This window comes from Eriocheir sinensis, chromosome 67 (assembly GCF_024679095.1).
Source record: "Eriocheir sinensis breed Jianghai 21 chromosome 67, ASM2467909v1, whole genome shotgun sequence".
Taxonomy (NCBI): domain Eukaryota; kingdom Metazoa; phylum Arthropoda; class Malacostraca; order Decapoda; family Varunidae; genus Eriocheir; species Eriocheir sinensis.
This window is the reverse complement of record NC_066575.1, coordinates 8,529,257-8,546,035: the sequence shown is the minus strand read 5'-3', so window position 1 is coordinate 8,546,035 and position 16,779 is coordinate 8,529,257. Positions and strand designations below refer to the sequence as shown.

Sequence of the window (16,779 nt, the reverse complement as noted above, 5' to 3'; positions counted from 1 at the left end):
AAGAGAGGAAGGAAGGAGGGAGGGAGCAGCGGGTTTGCCTCTAAAGGTTGGTCGACACTATTTGCTTCCAGGGTAGGACGGTCGCTTAAATTTACGGGCCAGCACATTCCTTAGAGAGAGAGAGAGAGAGAGAGAGAGAGAGAGAGAGAGAGAGAGAGAGAGAGAGAGAGAGAGAGAGAGAGAGAAGAGAAGAGAAGAGAAGAGAAGAGAAGAGAAGAGAAGAGAAGAGAGGAGAGGAGAGATTGAATGAAGGAAGAAAAGAAAGAATTACAGAGAGATGAAGAACGAAAAAAAGAAAGAGAGAATGAATGAATTAATGAATGAAAGAGAGGAAGAAAGAATGAATAAATGAGAAATGAAAGAACAAAAAAAGAAAGAGGAGGGAGATGAAAAACGATAAAAAACCACATGTCAAAAGAATGTAAACAAACCAATTATCACGGCATAGAAAGTTGCACAATACGAATTCGCGGAACGCAACAACTGCAGTAATTATCAAAGGGGAATTAAGCTAAACACCCCCGCACCAAACGGACACAAACCCACACCATTTGTAAGAGTCGGTTATCCATTCATTAACAACCCGATTTTTGCGTCCATATACTCTCTGACAAATGACTAACTGTATATCTGTTGGTCTCTTTATTCAGCAATCCATGTAACCGTAAATATACGTCCCCATGTGTCTGTCTGTCTGTCTGTTTATCGGTTTGAATAGCTGTACGCATGTTATCTCTCCGCTGGCCTCGGTTTGATTCACAGCCGGTCGGACAGTCAGCGTGCAGCACATACGGGGTAGCCAATTAATGGGTAACTGTGGAAACCTGAGGAAGGTCAACAACTACGGTAGCCTGACTGTCTTACCTGCCCTGTGTCGCGTGGTCATAGGTACTACATTCTCGTTTCTGAGTCTCATACGTGTAACTCTGTGTCTGTGTGTGTGTGTATGTTTTAACTCTCTCTCTCTCTCTCTCTCTCTCTCTCTCTCTCTCCCCCACCCCCTTTGATTGGTGACTTCCTGCTTTTTCAGTGGCTGCCATTTTTAAAAACCCAACTTGCGCAACCAATTAGTGTCTCGAAACTCTATCCGGTGAAGTTTAAAATCAATGTTTTTTAGTGTTTAGTTGATTTTTTTTTTCACTGTCTATATGTTTGTTTTTCTTTTTCTTTTTGACTCGTGGGTTGTTGCTGCTGCTGATGCTGATGATTCTGTGTCATTCTTGTTTCAAACATTACATAAGTCTGTCTGTCTGCCTCAAGGTCCCATTTGTGTGAGTGGGTTCTGCGTGACTTTGTGTGGGTGTGGGTGGGTGAAATAAGTTCCCTCGCTTTTTTTTCGAGAGAGAGAGAGTAAAATGGCCTCGGAAAAGTTGAGAGAGGATGAAGAAGAAGAGGAGGAGGAGGAGGAGAAGGAGGAGGAGGAGGAGGAGGAGGAGGAGGAGGAGGAGGTAGAGAGACAACAGAACTAAAAGGGGGAGGAGGTGGTGGACGTAATAGATGTTTTGTAGGAGGAAGAAGATAAGGAGGAGAAGGAGAATATGAAACGGAGGAGGAGAAGAGATAGGAAGTAGAGGATAAATAGATGGATAGATAGATAGGTAGATAGACAGATAAATAAATAGATAATGGAACCAGACGTAGCAGAAAATAATATAATCTTACGAGAATGCCTTGAAGGAAAAAAAAACATCCCCATATAAAACAAACAAAAAACAATGAAACATAAATACAACGCCCACACAGTTGAAGGAAAGGAATAGCAAGGAAAAAAAAAAAACATATAACAAGTAAAGAAAAGAATAAGACAGTCGACCTTCACACATCGCCTTCAAATACTGTTCAATCGTGTCTCACCCAAAAATATATAAGGTGATAATAATTGAATAAGAAGGAAGCGAGAAATGAAAGAAAAGTGGTACGATAATTTTTTTGAAGACTAGACAATATTGACATTTCTGAGTGACAGTTTGACTTCGACCATTGACAGAGAATTGACCCGCCGACGAGACAGATAGATACATAGATAGTTAGACAGTTCGACAGATATAGAGAAAAAAAGTAGCCTAGTGCTTATAAATGATCGCTTTGACTGGTTTGAGTGTACGTGATATTTTGCCGAGTGTGTGTGTGTGTATGTGTGTGTGTGTGTGTGTGTGTTTTTGTGTGTGTGTGTGTGTTGTATCGATATAAGTTTCTATTTTCTTTTTTTGTTTTTTCCCTTGCGTTTTTTTCTTTTATTTCTCTTATTTTCATTCTCCACACGTGGAAAGTCCTGCTGCTTCCCACTCTTTCTCTATTCACTCGTCCATTTTCTATATTCATTCAAGCATTACTTATTCATTTCCAGTCAAGCGTCGATTTTGGAGTCACTCTATAGCGGAAAAAAGGGCCTCAATTATTGCTTAGGGATCGCCAACCTCATTAGTTTCTTCGCACAATGAGAGTTCCGAGAATCTTTGCGAAATCACCGGATGAAAAAATAAATACATGGCAAGTTGTCAATCATTTCGAAATCCAAATTCTGGGAAAGAGAAATCGTATAGAGCTGTTCTATTGCATAATATTTTTTACATGTGGCAATGTTAGGAATGTGTTATTGTTCCCGGATTCAGAAAAATGAGGAAAAAATACTAATTCTGATCTCATTTGAATATGAAATTGACCTACCTGTCTTTAGGCCATTCCTCTTAACTCTTTTATAGCAGCAGTGACTTCCGGGCTTTTTTTTCTCGTTATTGTTTTGTTTTTTTGTCCTTGAGTTGTTTCCTTTACTGTAAAAATAAAAAAATACAGGCTCTGAAAAAAAAAATGATTGCATCTATATTATTACTGACCCAAGGAAACCAGGAAAAAGTGGAATTAATTAACGAAAAAAAGCGTCTCATTTAAAAACACTTATGCTCATAAAAAAAACGATAATTTGAAGCACACAATCACTACCAGATGCAAACCTTTAAAAAGTGGTATATATGTTAAACCATTTATTGTTTATTTCTGGGTTTCGTAGTTAAAAAAGCGTGTCCTCGTATAAATTGCGCCAGCGGAATTATTAGTATCTCATTTTTTTGCCTTGAGTTGCCTCCTTTACTGTTAAAATAATCATTAATAACAATAATAATAAATAATAATAAAATAACCTTTTTTGCCCTTTTGTGGAGGTTTAAATTTACTGCCAAAGGGGAACCAGGGGAGAAAAATTAGGAATATAATATACCCTTTCTTGTTTATTCTGCGTGATCCTTGTCAAACATGTATACGCGTCGCTGTTTTTGTGGAAATACCAGACCTATTTTGTTGCCAGTGCATTTAAGTTTACTAATATTGGTGCCGCCGCGAGAGTGAAGGAAAGCGACAAGCATACGACAGACAGACGGACTCCTACAGATAAACAATGTTGGGAAGCGCTGGCACACTGGAGCGAGGTGAGGGATCGGAGACTGATAAGGGAGGTCAGAGCAAGGCAGACAGGCGCCACGGAGCTCACCAGTAAATTGTCAGCAGCCAGAAGCTCTCGCGCTCCTCGCCCGGTTGCTAAGCGTGAGTGCGGCGCCTCGGTGGTGGAGTGCTGGGGGGCCCTCTCCGAATCAAGGGTCATGAATTAAAGGGAAAAGTGTGTAGTAGATTAGGAGTGTGTTCGTGTCATTACGGGTGGTGAATCTTGGAGTGTGGTGGGTTATCTATTTAATTATACTTTGGAGGGCATTTAAGTATAGAGAGAGGAGAGTATGACAGTGTGCAGGAAAGTGTCTCTAAGTGCTGACTGTTAGAATGTTTAATTTATTGCAGGTTATATCATCATTATTAATATTTTTTAGGTGATGCCTAGAGCGCTGTTAGGCTTTCTCAAGGGGTCTCTAGGACGATCCCAACCCGTTAATGGCGCAGGGGAATTATGTCTATAGTGGCTGCCGTGATGTATGACTATTGCTTGGCCCATGCTATCTCGCGGTGCTCCTCTTGACCGAAGTCGCTGAAGTTAGGGTTGATTAAAGTTCCGGACAGTATGTGGGTAATTTTCCACCACTCGGCGATGGTTGAAAATTGTCAGCTTGCATCGGTGGGACTTGAACCTAGACCCTCGTGCTCACGCTGATAGTTGGTAAAAAAGTTCGTGAAAACGTTAAAGATGATAAATGCGATCCACCACTTTTTAAAGATATATCAGATTTAGTGGTAAAAGCTCTAAGAAATTATCTATTGGAGTGATAAATTTTCGAGGAGCTTTTATCCTCACTTAGAACTTCAAAATGTTGAAATATGAATCTGATTTCTCTAGTGGCGTGTTTTTGTGATAATGTAGCCAGGCGTTTATCAGGAAGTGTTTTCCTGAGTAATAAAACTAAATATATAAGTAATTGGTTCCATTTAGACCGTTAAGTGGTTGGACAATGAATGTTTAATATCTTCGCCCATAAAGATGATGGGCTACTTGCCAAAGCCACATTCAAGTTTTCTTTGCCATGAACCTGCAATGAAATAATATAAGACGCCGGGAGTTACATCGTCCCAGTATAAATTGTAGGTAAGACCTCACCTGGAATACGCAGTGCAGTTCTGGACTCCAGTTACAAGAAAATAGAATTACTCGAAAGTATAGCAACGCGTTGGGAAATTATAGGAGGAAGAGGAGTGAAAGTGGGAGAATAAAAAGGAAAACGAGTAACTGAGAGGAGGAGGAGGATGGGGAAGAGGAGGTGAAAGTGAAAGAATAAGAATAGAAGAGTAGAAGGACGAGTAAGAGGAAGATAATGTGGAGGGGAAGAATGTAAAAAATAATAGGAGTTAATACAGGGGGAGAAGACACAAGTACAACGCCACGCCCTGAAGCTAGTCTCCCCTGACTCGTGTTTCTGAGGCCTGAGTACCTGATGATCGAGATATTGCCGCTTGATGGGACGAAGATATCAAAGCACTGACCAGCGGCGGCTCCTGCAACACATGATAATCGTTGCCAGCGGCCGAGGGGTTCACACACACACACACACACACACACACACACACACACACACGCACACACGCACGCACATCCGTGGCCCAGGGGAACATACCCACACAGTCTTTTATTGATAGTCTCCGAGGACGCGATAGTAATATTGCTTCGCGGCCGATCTCTTGTGTGTCTCCGAGGCGAGGCTTTATTGAAACAACCGCTTATCAATACCGGAACTCTGATTAACTCCAATACGCATCCTGTCCTCTTTTTTTATTTCGACATTGTGATATTAAAAACGATGATTGGAATAAGAATGAGAATAGTCTGTTATAATTCAATATATCTATGATTGCAATAATTAAGATGATAATAATGTTGATAATAAAGAATACTAATATGGCGTTTCGCTAGAGTCCGGGTAGATATAAGAACATAAGAACGCAGGAGTCTGCAAGAGGCCGGTAGGCCTGTACGAGGCAGCTCCTTTGACCCTAAGCTCCCGTGTATCTAACCCCACCTAATATCGCTGTCCATGAATTTATCTAGTCTATTTTTGAAGGTGACAATTGTATTGGCACTCACCACATGACTGCTAAGCCTATTCCACTCATCCACCACCCTGTTAGTAAACCAATTTTTGCCTATGTCCCTGTTGAATCTGAATTTATCCAGTTTAAACCCGTTACTTCGTGTCCTACCCGGTTCTCTTACCAACAAAACCTTATGAATGTCTCCCTTATTAAAGCCCTTCATCCATTTATAAACCTCGATCATGTCTCCACGCACCCTTCGCCTTTCTAGAGAATGCAAGTTTAACTGTTTGAGTCTTTCCTCGTATGGCAAGTTTCTCAACCCCTGAATCATCTTAGTCATCCTCCTCTGCACCGATTCTAACATTTTGATATCCATTCTATAGTAGGGTGACCAGAACTGAACCGCATAGTCAAGATGAGGTCTAACTAATGCTAAATATAGTTTGAGGAAGACTTCGGGGCTTCTGTTGCTTACGCTCCTTGAAATAAATCCCAGTACCCTATTAGCTCGATTTCTAGCTTGAATGCATTGTGCCCTTGGACGGAGATCAGAGCTCACTAAGACCCCTAAATCCCTCTCGCACCCAGACCTACTTATGAGAGTGTCATTTAAGCAATAGTTATGTGAGGGGTTGCTCCTACCTACACTCAGAATACTGCACTTCCCTACATTGAACTCCATCTGCCATTTATCCGCCCAGTCATATAATCTGTTGAGTTCACCTTGGAGAATACTAGCGTCCTGATCCGACTCAGTTACTCTAACGATCTTGGTATCATCTGCAAATTTACTAACATCACTACTAATTCCTGTGTCTAAGTCATTGATATAAATAATAAACAAAAGTGGACCTAATACCGAACCTTGTGGGACCCCACTCGTAACACATCCCCAGTCAGATCTTTTACCATTGATTTGCACTCTTTGCTTCCTATTGCTAAGCCACGCCTTGACCCAGTTCAAAACTTTACCCTCTACTCCGTGAGCCTGTAATTTAAGCAACAGTCGTTGAACGACATGGCAGATAAAGGGAGTGGTTACTATATTGACATGGGGAGTGCGAACAATTAAAGTGGAGTGCAAATTAGATGTATAATTATGACTGGTAGAGTGCAAAGTATACCTATAATAACAACTGGGGAGTGGAATATCTCGGGGAGTGTGTATTAAATGCTATACCGGGAGGGAGGCAAAAAACAACATGCATCCTTTTCAGCCTCTGTAACGCCATGTACGAGAATGAAAAGTGAATAATACTAACGGTGACAATATCAGTTATAGCGGAGGTGCGTAGCCGAGAGGGAAATCGAGCAGGTAAGTGATCTAGCGAGTTGGATCTGCGAGTTAATTACTGTAGGAGGAATAAGTAAAAATGCTTCTCCGATAATAGAAGTGTGAGTGAAATTGTGTGCATGGGAATCTGTTGAAGTAGGAATATATATCGTAATGTTGTTGTTGTTTTATTTGTTGTTGTCGTTGTTGTTGTTGTTCTGCTCGATTCAAAAGACGATGATGAAATGTAATGGTTTATATTAGCTTAGTTAGGTGTAGATCCTCTCTCTCTCTCTCTCTCTCTCTCTCTCTCTCTCTCTCTCTCTCTCTCTCTCTCTCTCTCTCTCTCTCTCTCTCTCTCTCTCTCTCTCTCTCTCTCTCTAAGTATATTCCCTTCCCTTTCCATCCCTTCTCTTTCTCTCTTCAGTGTTACCCATCTCCTCCCTCTTTATTTCCCTCCCGATCACTATATCTTTGCTTTACTTCTCACCCCTGCCATTAAATTTTTACTCCCTTCACCTTTCTCACCATAAATATTCACTTTGTTTTGTCTCCCCTCTCCATCCTCTTTCTCCCCTCGTGTGGTCATTTTTTCCCATTTTTTTGTCCGTTTCCCTTTCAAGTTTTTTCCTTTTCACCCCTTTCACCTCTCTATACCCTTTAATCCCTTTTTTTTACTTTTCTTTTTTCCGTTTTTTGCCTTCTCCACCTCCCCCATGTTTCCCTTTTTCTGCTTTCAGTTATTTTTATCCTGTATATTTTCCTTTTTCATTTTTCTACGTCTCCAATCCTATCTCCCCTTTCTCCATTTTTCTGCCCCTCGTCTCTCCCTTCTTTCTGATGTCGTCCTCCCTCTCTCCTCTATTTTGCATATATTGTAGTGATAGTTGATTGAGGTTGTTGTTCTTAGTTTCTTCATTAACTTCATCTTTTTTTTTTCTTTTCCTCCTCTTCATTTCATCACCCTTATCTGTTTTCTCCCTTCTCCCCTTCTACTTTCTTCTTTCCCTCATTTATATTACTAGAGTTGTTGTCGATTTCTCTTTCCTTATTCTTTCTTCTTCTTCCTCTTATTTGGATCCCTTCTCTCTACATCTCCTTCCTTCTCCTCACCCCTCTCTCAATCTCCTTTTATTTATTTATTTTCTAGTTGATGTCGAGTTTTTTCTTCCTTATTCATTCCCCTTCTCCCTCTTCCTTCTTCCCCCTCGCCTATCTACCCCTTCACCTTCCCTTCTCCCGCTTGTCATTCCCCTTCATCCTCTCCCTCCTTCCTCACCTCTCTCAACCCTCTTTTATTTATTTTTCGAGTTGGTGTTGAGATTTTCCTTCCTTATTTTTCCTTCTCACTCTTTTGTAGTCCTCCCTCTTATCCATCCATCTCTTCACCTCTCCTCGCTCTTTCTGTCTCTCCTCACCCCTCTCTCACTCCTCTCATCGCCTTAATGTAGTTTTATAGTTAGGTGTAGAATTTCTCTTCCTCACTCGTCGCCCCTGCATCAAGAGAAAACTAGGGTACTTTCGGGGGTACTTTGCCATCCTTGGTGTATCCGTTTTCCTTGCAGATAAGGTGTGTACGCCTCTGTGTGTTTAGTCCTCTCGCTGGTTTCTTGGTCTGTATGTTTGTTTTGGTCTCTCTGTGTTTTGTGGTTGTGTCTTCTACGTGTGTGTGTGTGTTTGTGTGTTTGTTTGTTGTTTGTCTTTCTAGCTGTATATTCTGTTTATTTTATTCTTCTTCCTTTCTCTCCGTCCATATCCTCAATTCTCTTCCCGTTCTCTTTCCATTCCCATCTTTCTCTATATATTTTCCTTCCTTAACCCTTTTTCCCCTCATTTTGCTTCCATAATCTCGTCTTTTTTATGAGTGAGTCCATCTTGCTTACTCTTCCCCTATTAAGTATGCTACAACAACTACTACTACTACTACTACTACTACTACTACTACTACTACTACTACTACTGCTACTACTACTACTACCCCCCCCTCCCTCCCTCACACATACATACACTCACACACACACATCCATTCCCCTCCTCCCCTCCCCACAAACAGAAATCAAGATATATGTTTCGTGACGCCCAAAAATATCACGTGTACATACATACCTTTAACGAGGCGAGCATATATAAAGGTGTTCAGTGTGCGTGGCGGGAGAGATAAGGTATTAATTAGCGAGAGAGAGAGAGAGAGAGAGAGAGAGAGAGAGAGAGAGAGAGAGAGAGAGAGAGAGAGAGAGAGAGAGAGAGAGAGAGAGAGAGAGATTGAGGGATAGATGGATTGACGGATAAGGAGGAAGATAGACAGGCAGATAATACACAGATAGACCAGAGAATAGGATAAAGTGAGACAGAGGTAAAATGATCAAGGCATAGAGAAATAGAAAAGTAGATAATTAAAAAAAGAAAGATATAGATAGATAGATAAAGAGAAGGAAAAATGCTAGAATCTAAAAAGCATGAACATACGTAAAGGGCCATAATATCAATGTTTTAGGTGCTTTCCCGGCCGTGTGGGGTTTTTTTTTTATCAGGAGTAATTAATAAACGGGAGTGCTTTCTGAAAACCAGGTGACATACGTATCAAAAGTCCATACGGTTTGTACTCTAAGGGAAGTTTCAATCAGTGAGTTATCCCCTTCACATAACGCCCACCACAGACACGAACACTGACCTTGTCGATGAAGAGGAAATTGAGTGAGAAGTGCTGAGAGCAATGGGGGTGAGATCAGTCCTAGGAATCAATTTTAATGGATTGGAAAAAAAGCTTGAAATGGAAAAGTAAGCAGCAAAAATAAGCAATGGGGGTGAGATCAGTCCTTGGAATCAATTTTAATGGATTGGAAAAAAAGCTGGAAATGGAAAAGTAAGCAGCAAAAATAAGCAATGGGGGTGAGATCAGTCCTAGGAATCACTTTTAATGGATTGGAAAAAAGCTGGAAATGGAAAAGTAAGCAGGTAAAAATTAGCATGATAAACGGTTATTGAAATCTGAATTACTTTTTCTCAGAAGCACTTTTTTGAAGCATTTTTTTCTGATGTTCTTTGTTTGATTGGTGTTGTCTGCTCCCGCTGGTGTGTTAAAAGAATGGCAAGGGTCGGGGCTCAGATGTATAAGGGACATCAGAAGGACAAAGGAAGGACATGGAAGGGACAGGAGAAGGACAAAGGGAAGGACATGGAAGCAAAAGAAGGACGAAGGAGTGATGGATTGGGAATATATATGATGTAAAGAGACCCAAGGGAAGGAAGGAAGGCCGCTCATCAGATTGTGTGTCGAAATGAAAATGTTTAGTTGACTTTTACATTGAAACTGGAAACTAGTAAACAAAACAGGAAAGAGAGATCGCCTTTGTATTTATCTTTATATTATTCCCGGTGAACAAGGAATTTAATAAGACAGTCACAATATATACACACAAATAACGTATGGTAAACTTGCATCTCTATTTCCAGTTCAGTATCGATAATCTGAAAACGGTATAATGTAAAAACAATGTGTATGTACTGCAGTGTAATTACATAGTTTGATGATGATGATGATGATGATTATGATGAACTAATAATCTGACTAAAACACTATGCTGACTTACACAACGACAAACAGTGAGGGAGGGCGTGCCTGACTGACTGACTAACTGGCTGACTGAATGACGGACTGACTGGCTGACTGAATGACGGACTGACTGGCTGACTGAATGACGGACTGACTGGCTGACTGAATGACGGACTGACTGGCTGACTGACCGACTGATAGAATGACTGACCGGCTAACTGACTGACTGACTGACTGACCAGCTGACTGACTGACTGACTGACCAACTTACTGACTGACTGACTGACTGATTGACTGACTGACTGACTGACTGACTGACCGACCAACCAACCAACTGACTGACTAACCAACTGACTGACTGACTGACTGACCGACTGACCAACTGACCGACTGACATACTAACCCATATAGTGGCCGATCTCTTACCATTCTGTTGATGTAATTCACTTGTCAAATTTATAATTACTGAAGTGGAGAGTTTAGCGAAATAATTAAATAGCTCATTTAATCATTTCTCCTCATTAAAAGAGAGAGCCTACCCCACCACGTAAAATATTCATCAGTGATAATGCTATGAATACCTTTTGATATTTTCCACATTAATTATTATTATGATTAATGATAATGAACTGGATTACATAAACGGAAGATTGCAATACGCTTTTAATGTATTGGAATTTTCTTGTTTGTTTTTATTCTCGTGTTGAGCATTTTTTTATATATATTCCAAATTAATTGTTTTAAAGAATAATAATAATGAGCTGGGTTATATAAATGGAAACTTACTCTATGCTTTTGTGTAGTGGGACTTTTTATTATTATTTTTTTGTTGTATGAATGAGATAAAGGCACTTACATGAATAAGCTTAACAAAAGAGACAATGAATGAAAGATTAATTATTTTTTTACTGAGGACAAAATGCTTCAAGTTAACAACAACAACAAACTGACAAAACGAGGGTTAGATTACTTTTTTTTTAATGAAGGACAAAACATTTCAAGGTTCTTCTTTCCGCATCTTTTCTTTTACATTAATTGAAGCAACTCAAGGGCAAAGAGAGAGAGAGAGAGAGAGAGAGAGAGAGAGAGAGAGAGAGAGAGAGAGAGAGAGAGAGAGAGAGAGAGAGAGAGAGAGAGAGAGAGAGAGAGAGAGAGTCAATATCGGACGGCGAGGTGTCTACATAGTCCTAATTTGTGTTACTTGTGTTGCAGGGCGCCAACCCGGACCTGCAGGACACTAACGGCAACACTGTAACACACATGATGGTGATCTACGACAAAATGGTGAGTCAGAGAGCTTTTGTGTTGCGTTGTGTTGCGTGATGGCAGTGAGTGTTGGTGTATGTGTGTTTCTTTTTACCTGCTTAGTTTTCCCTTATTTTGTGTTGCTTATTGATGTAGTGTTGCTTCCTGTTGTTGTGTTCAATAATTTAGTGATGGAAGGAGTTGTGTTGAGCCGTGGAATTTAGGCTTAGGTGTTTCGTTGTTTTCCACCTCGTTAGTGTTGCGTTGTATCGAGTTTTGTGTTGAAGGGTTAAGTGTTTATTTGATTCGTGTTGTGTTGAAATATATAGCGTTGCCTTGTGTTGCACTGCGTTTCTTCTTTTAGTGTTCTCTTGTTTTATTTAGCTTATCAGTGTGATGCTTTGTGTTGCTGAACCAAAGAATCCGATGCTCTGTTGTGTTCTGTAGTGTTGTGTTCTCTTGTATTGTTTCATGTGGATTCGTATTTCAGTTTTGTATTGCTTTCTGATGCCCTTTGTTGGTGTGTATCAGGATTGGTATTTTGCTGGAAGACCTAATGTTGCGTTTTGGGGGGCAGTGTTGCGTACTGTCTGGTTGGGATGTACATAAAGTTGCGTACTAGTTGGTTGCGTTGGACTGAAAGATAAAATTACTTTGTGTTGTGTAGCATTGTGTCAGATTTTGTTGTGTTGGGGAATCCAGTGTTGCCTTGTGTTTCATTTGGGGAGTTTGAGTGTTGCGTCCCTGACTCCATAATGACGAGCGAGAGAATGGGCGTGTAGACCGAATACAAATTAGCTACTTAATTACAGGTGTTGAGAGAGAGAGAGAGAGTCATTAACTTTTTCATTAGCTTCAGAATATTAGTATTGTGTACGGTGCCCAAAAAGGAATAAAAAGAATAATGCTGGGTAGAAATTGAAGAGAGAGGAAGAGAACATGATGAAATAGGGAACAGATAAACATAGAAATTACCTAATGTGAAGAATTACCAACATGAAATAGAAAAAAAAAGCTCACATAATTGTTGACGTTAGGGTATAAAGAGAACTAGACGGAGAGATGGAATTAGAACCTTCGCCGGGGTAAGGTAGAGGATACAAGAGGGAATTAAAGTCTTCGCCGTGGTTGGGTAGAGTGTACAAGATGGAATTAGAACCTTCGCCGGGGTAAGGTAGAGGATACAAGAGGGAATTAAAGTCTTCGCCGTGGTTGGGTAGAGTGTACAAGATGGAATTAGAACCTTCACCGGAGTAGGATGGAGTATGGAAGACGGTATTATAAGCTTCGCCAGGGTAGGATGGAGTATAGAAGATGGAATTAGAACCTTCACCGGAGTAGGATGGAATATGGAAGATGGTATTATAAGCTTCCCCAGGGTAGGATGGAGTATAGAAGATGGAATTAGAACCTTCACCGGAGTAGGATGGAATATGGAAGACGGTATTATAAGCTTCGCCAGGGTAGGATGGAGTATAGAAGATGGAATTAGAACCTTCACCGATGTATTCGGTTCACGTTTTATCCACAAAGCACAAAAGAAGGCAGTGATTCATTGTACTAACTCACCTTAACACTCCCGCCCGCCTCCACAACCACGCGCGGCCTTAACATGTTACGTAACCCTCCCAGGAACACGCCAGTACTCCTCCCCCGCTCCGCACCCTCCACCACCTGACGTAACGAGTCCCCGGGGATGTGCCTCGCCCCTCCGTGACGTAATTACCCGCCAGGTGATGCAACGCCCCGCCAGGCAGCTAATAATGTGGCCGTGATATGACCGGTTCGGAGGGGCGGGACTCATCTTAGAGACCTGCCTGTCCCATAGCGGCCGTGATAGTAATTATTGGTATACTGCTGCTGCTGCTGCTGTACTACTACTACTACTACTACTACTACTACTACTACTACTACTACTACTACTACTACTACTACTACTACTACTATTATTATTATTATTATTATTATTATTATTATTATTATTATTATTATTATTATTACTACTACTACTACTACTACTACTACTACTACTACTACTACTACTACTACTACTACTACTACTACTACTACTACTACTACTACTACTACTACTACTACTATTATTATTATTATTATTATTATTATTATTATTATTATTATTATTATTACTACTACTACTACTACTACTACTACTACTACTACTACTACTACTACTACTACTACTACTACAGAATAATAATAAACAATGATAATGAGAATCCCAATGATTAAATAATAGTAGTAGTAGTAGTAGTAGTAGTAGTAGTAGTGATAGCATTATTATTATCGTTCATTATTTTTATACTATTCCTTTGATTATGATCGTCTTTATTATTATTTAAATTATTATAAACATGGGTAGAAACGGAGCGAGAACTGAAAAAAATAGCAGAAAAAAAGTCACCCACACAGCTATCATATCCATTATCTCCCTCTCTCCTTCCCTCCCTACCCTCCCTCCATTTTTGTCCCTCCCACACTCTTCCTTTCTCTCCATCCCTCTTCCTCCCACCCTCTCCCTCATTCCCCCTCCCTTCCTTTCCCATCCTGTCTCCCACCCACCTTTTCCCTCATCCCCTCCTCCCTTTCGCTCTCCACCCTGATTACGTTTCAAGGGACTGAGTGGACGTCGGCGATGTGTGTTTTCCGAGTGTGTTCCCGCATTGAGCGCCGCCACGCGTTACCCTTATCGCGGCTGATAGTGGCGCACGCGGCAGATACGCTATCAAGGCCACGGCTCCTGGGGCGGAAGGGAGACCAAAGAGACGAGAAAAAAGGGGTACTGATGTGTGGCTGGCAAGCGATATAAGGTAGAGGGATAGTTAAAGGCTGTAATTCTGCTCCTATACTGTAAAGATCGTGTTATTTTTTTCCTGTGTTGTGTCTGTCTCTCTTTGTTACTCTTTAATCTCTCACTTTAGTTTGTTTTTGTCTTTCTTTTCTCTCTCTCTCTCTATCTATCTATATCTATCTATCTATCTATCTATCTATTATAATATTTCAGTGTTCAGTGGTAGGGCTTAACTGCACGTGTCTCTCCTACGTCAATTCTTCCCCCACGCACCAAGCCCCGCCCCTCGTCTCTTCCCTCCCCAACTTCCCTCCCTCCCCACCCTCCTCTCCCTCACTCCCTTTCATCCTGTACTCTTGGTGGTAGTGTTTGTTTGTGTCTCTCTCTCTCTCTCTCTCTCTCTCTCTCTCTCTCTCTCTCTCTCTCTCTTTTTTATTTCAGTTCCACGGGTGGTCTTAACTGCGCGTGTCTCTCCTACGTCAATTCTTCCCCCACGCACCAAGCCCCGCCCCTCCTCTCTTCCCTCCCCACCCTCTTCTCCCTCTCTCCCTTTCATCTTGTACACCGCTTTGATAGTGTTTGTTTGTTTCACTTCATCTTTCTCTGTCTTCTATATTGTTAGAGCTCTTGTTAGTTCTTTCATCTCTTCCTCGTGTCATGACTGCTTTAAAAATCATCGTTACTTTTTCCTCACTGTTGCTGTTGGTTGTGTGTAGGCGTAGTTTTAGTGGGTGTTACTGCACGCTTTCTCCTCTTCTGCGTCAGTCTCCTCCCCTTCCCCTAAACACCTCCTTTGTAACTCCCTCCACACCTGTCTCCCTTTTCCCTTTCTTTGATGCCCACGCTATTGTAGTCTATATTACCTTTCTTCGGCAAGCTCATAACAGATGGACAGCCGAGGTAACAAAGTGGCGGCCCAGGAATGGTTCAAGTTCGGGCCGAGAGAGAATCAGTTGGGGAGATGAAATTAGAGCCTTTGCCGGAACAGGATGGAGTTCACTTACAAAAGACAGGAAGGTGAAGGATGTTAGGAATATTCTTTGTGCAGCAGTGGACTGGTAATGGCTGCTGTTGCTGCTGCTGATGAAGATTTTGTCGGCGATGGTCTGAAGGTCCCGGATGTGCTTTATTGCGTTGTGCTCGCCACGGTATGACTGCTGATGCGTCAAACTGGTCGGTATTATAAGACACATTTGCTTCTCATATCAACTATTTCTAAAGGTCAAAGAGGGGATCAATCGGGTTGTAATGAGTGTTTCTTTAGATTCTCGGTACAGGAGAAGGGTCAGACTACCACCAGGGTCATACAACTACTCCTGGAAATGCCCACAACACCTAGGAAAGCCTTGTCAAATATGTGAACTTGGACGACGAAATGTTTAGTAATACGGGCCACTGTATAGTGTCAGTGAGTGCCACCTCTGCTTCCACCATCATACCCGTCCCCACCGTCTAGGGACACCACCGTCACACTAGTTCTCTTTGAAGACATATCTCGGCTCTTCCGCCCACACGAAGGCTATGCATGTATGATGTGTCGCTCTGGTTTTCAAATTACTACAGAGAAAAGTGTTGCGCGGTGTTGGGAGGCACGGTTTCAATTCAGGTCATGGGCACAAAGGCACTGGGATGTGACTTGGTACGCGAAGGTGACGGAGGGCGAATATACGAACAAATCCTGCGGTGAAAATAGGTTCGTGAGTTATCCCCGAGAGAGGTTCACGCAATAAAAAGGAGAGACTGTTTCAATTCAGGGCAAGGGCACAGAACCACGAGGGACAAGACCGCATACAAGATCACGTTGGGAGAGTACACACACAGATCTTACGGTGAAAAAAGATTCGTAGGTTATTCCCCAGAGGAGGTTCACGTAATCATAAGGAAATCCTACTTCACTTCACGTCAGGCGCGCAAAACCACCAGGGACAAGACAACACACGAAGATGAAGAGGGAAAGGACACGGATATGACTCGCGGTATGTATAGTTTGATTTCCCAGGCGCACACAGCCACCAGAGACACTAATCGATATACGCGAGATCAAAGGAAGACTGTTTCAATTAAGATCAGGTTAAGATGCGTGGAGGGACAAGTGTGTACAGCGATGATGAGGGAATGCACACACACAGCTAAGGGTGATGATAAGGTAATCCATCGCCAATGCTTTCCTAGAAGAGGGGAAGGTGGTATAGGGAGGCATGATTTAGTTTCGGCAATGAGAAGCCACCCACCAGGGACTTGCTATTGCTTTCCTTATACATAAATCTAACCTTTGATATAACTTGCCGTCGTCTTCACATTAAATACACCATTGCTCGATCTGATTATTTCCTTTTTTTTTACAGTAAAGAAAACAGCACAAGGGCAAAAAAGAAAAAAACGAACACAATAAAGAAAAAAAGCCCGCAAACCACTTCTCCTGCAAAAAGGGTT

General features: G+C 41.5%; 1 protein-coding gene and 1 long non-coding RNA gene across 2 annotated transcripts in view; one reads left to right on the top strand and one right to left on the bottom strand.

Moving 5' to 3' along the window:
• Positions 1-13,205, bottom strand: part of LOC126988054 (uncharacterized) — a 94,393-nt gene extending 81,188 nt beyond the window's left edge. Inside the window, exon 1 of the long non-coding RNA XR_007741407.1 lies at positions 13,107-13,205. This is a non-coding gene — a long non-coding RNA (uncharacterized LOC126988054). The remainder of the gene's footprint in view (positions 1-13,106) is intronic.
• Positions 1-16,779, top strand: part of LOC126988053 (transient receptor potential cation channel subfamily V member 5-like) — a 97,753-nt gene that overhangs the window by 37,094 nt on the left and 43,880 nt on the right. Inside the window, exon 7 of the mRNA XM_050845849.1 lies at positions 11,505-11,576. Coding sequence (XP_050701806.1) covers positions 11,505-11,576 — 72 coding nt within the window. The remainder of the gene's footprint in view (positions 1-11,504; positions 11,577-16,779) is intronic.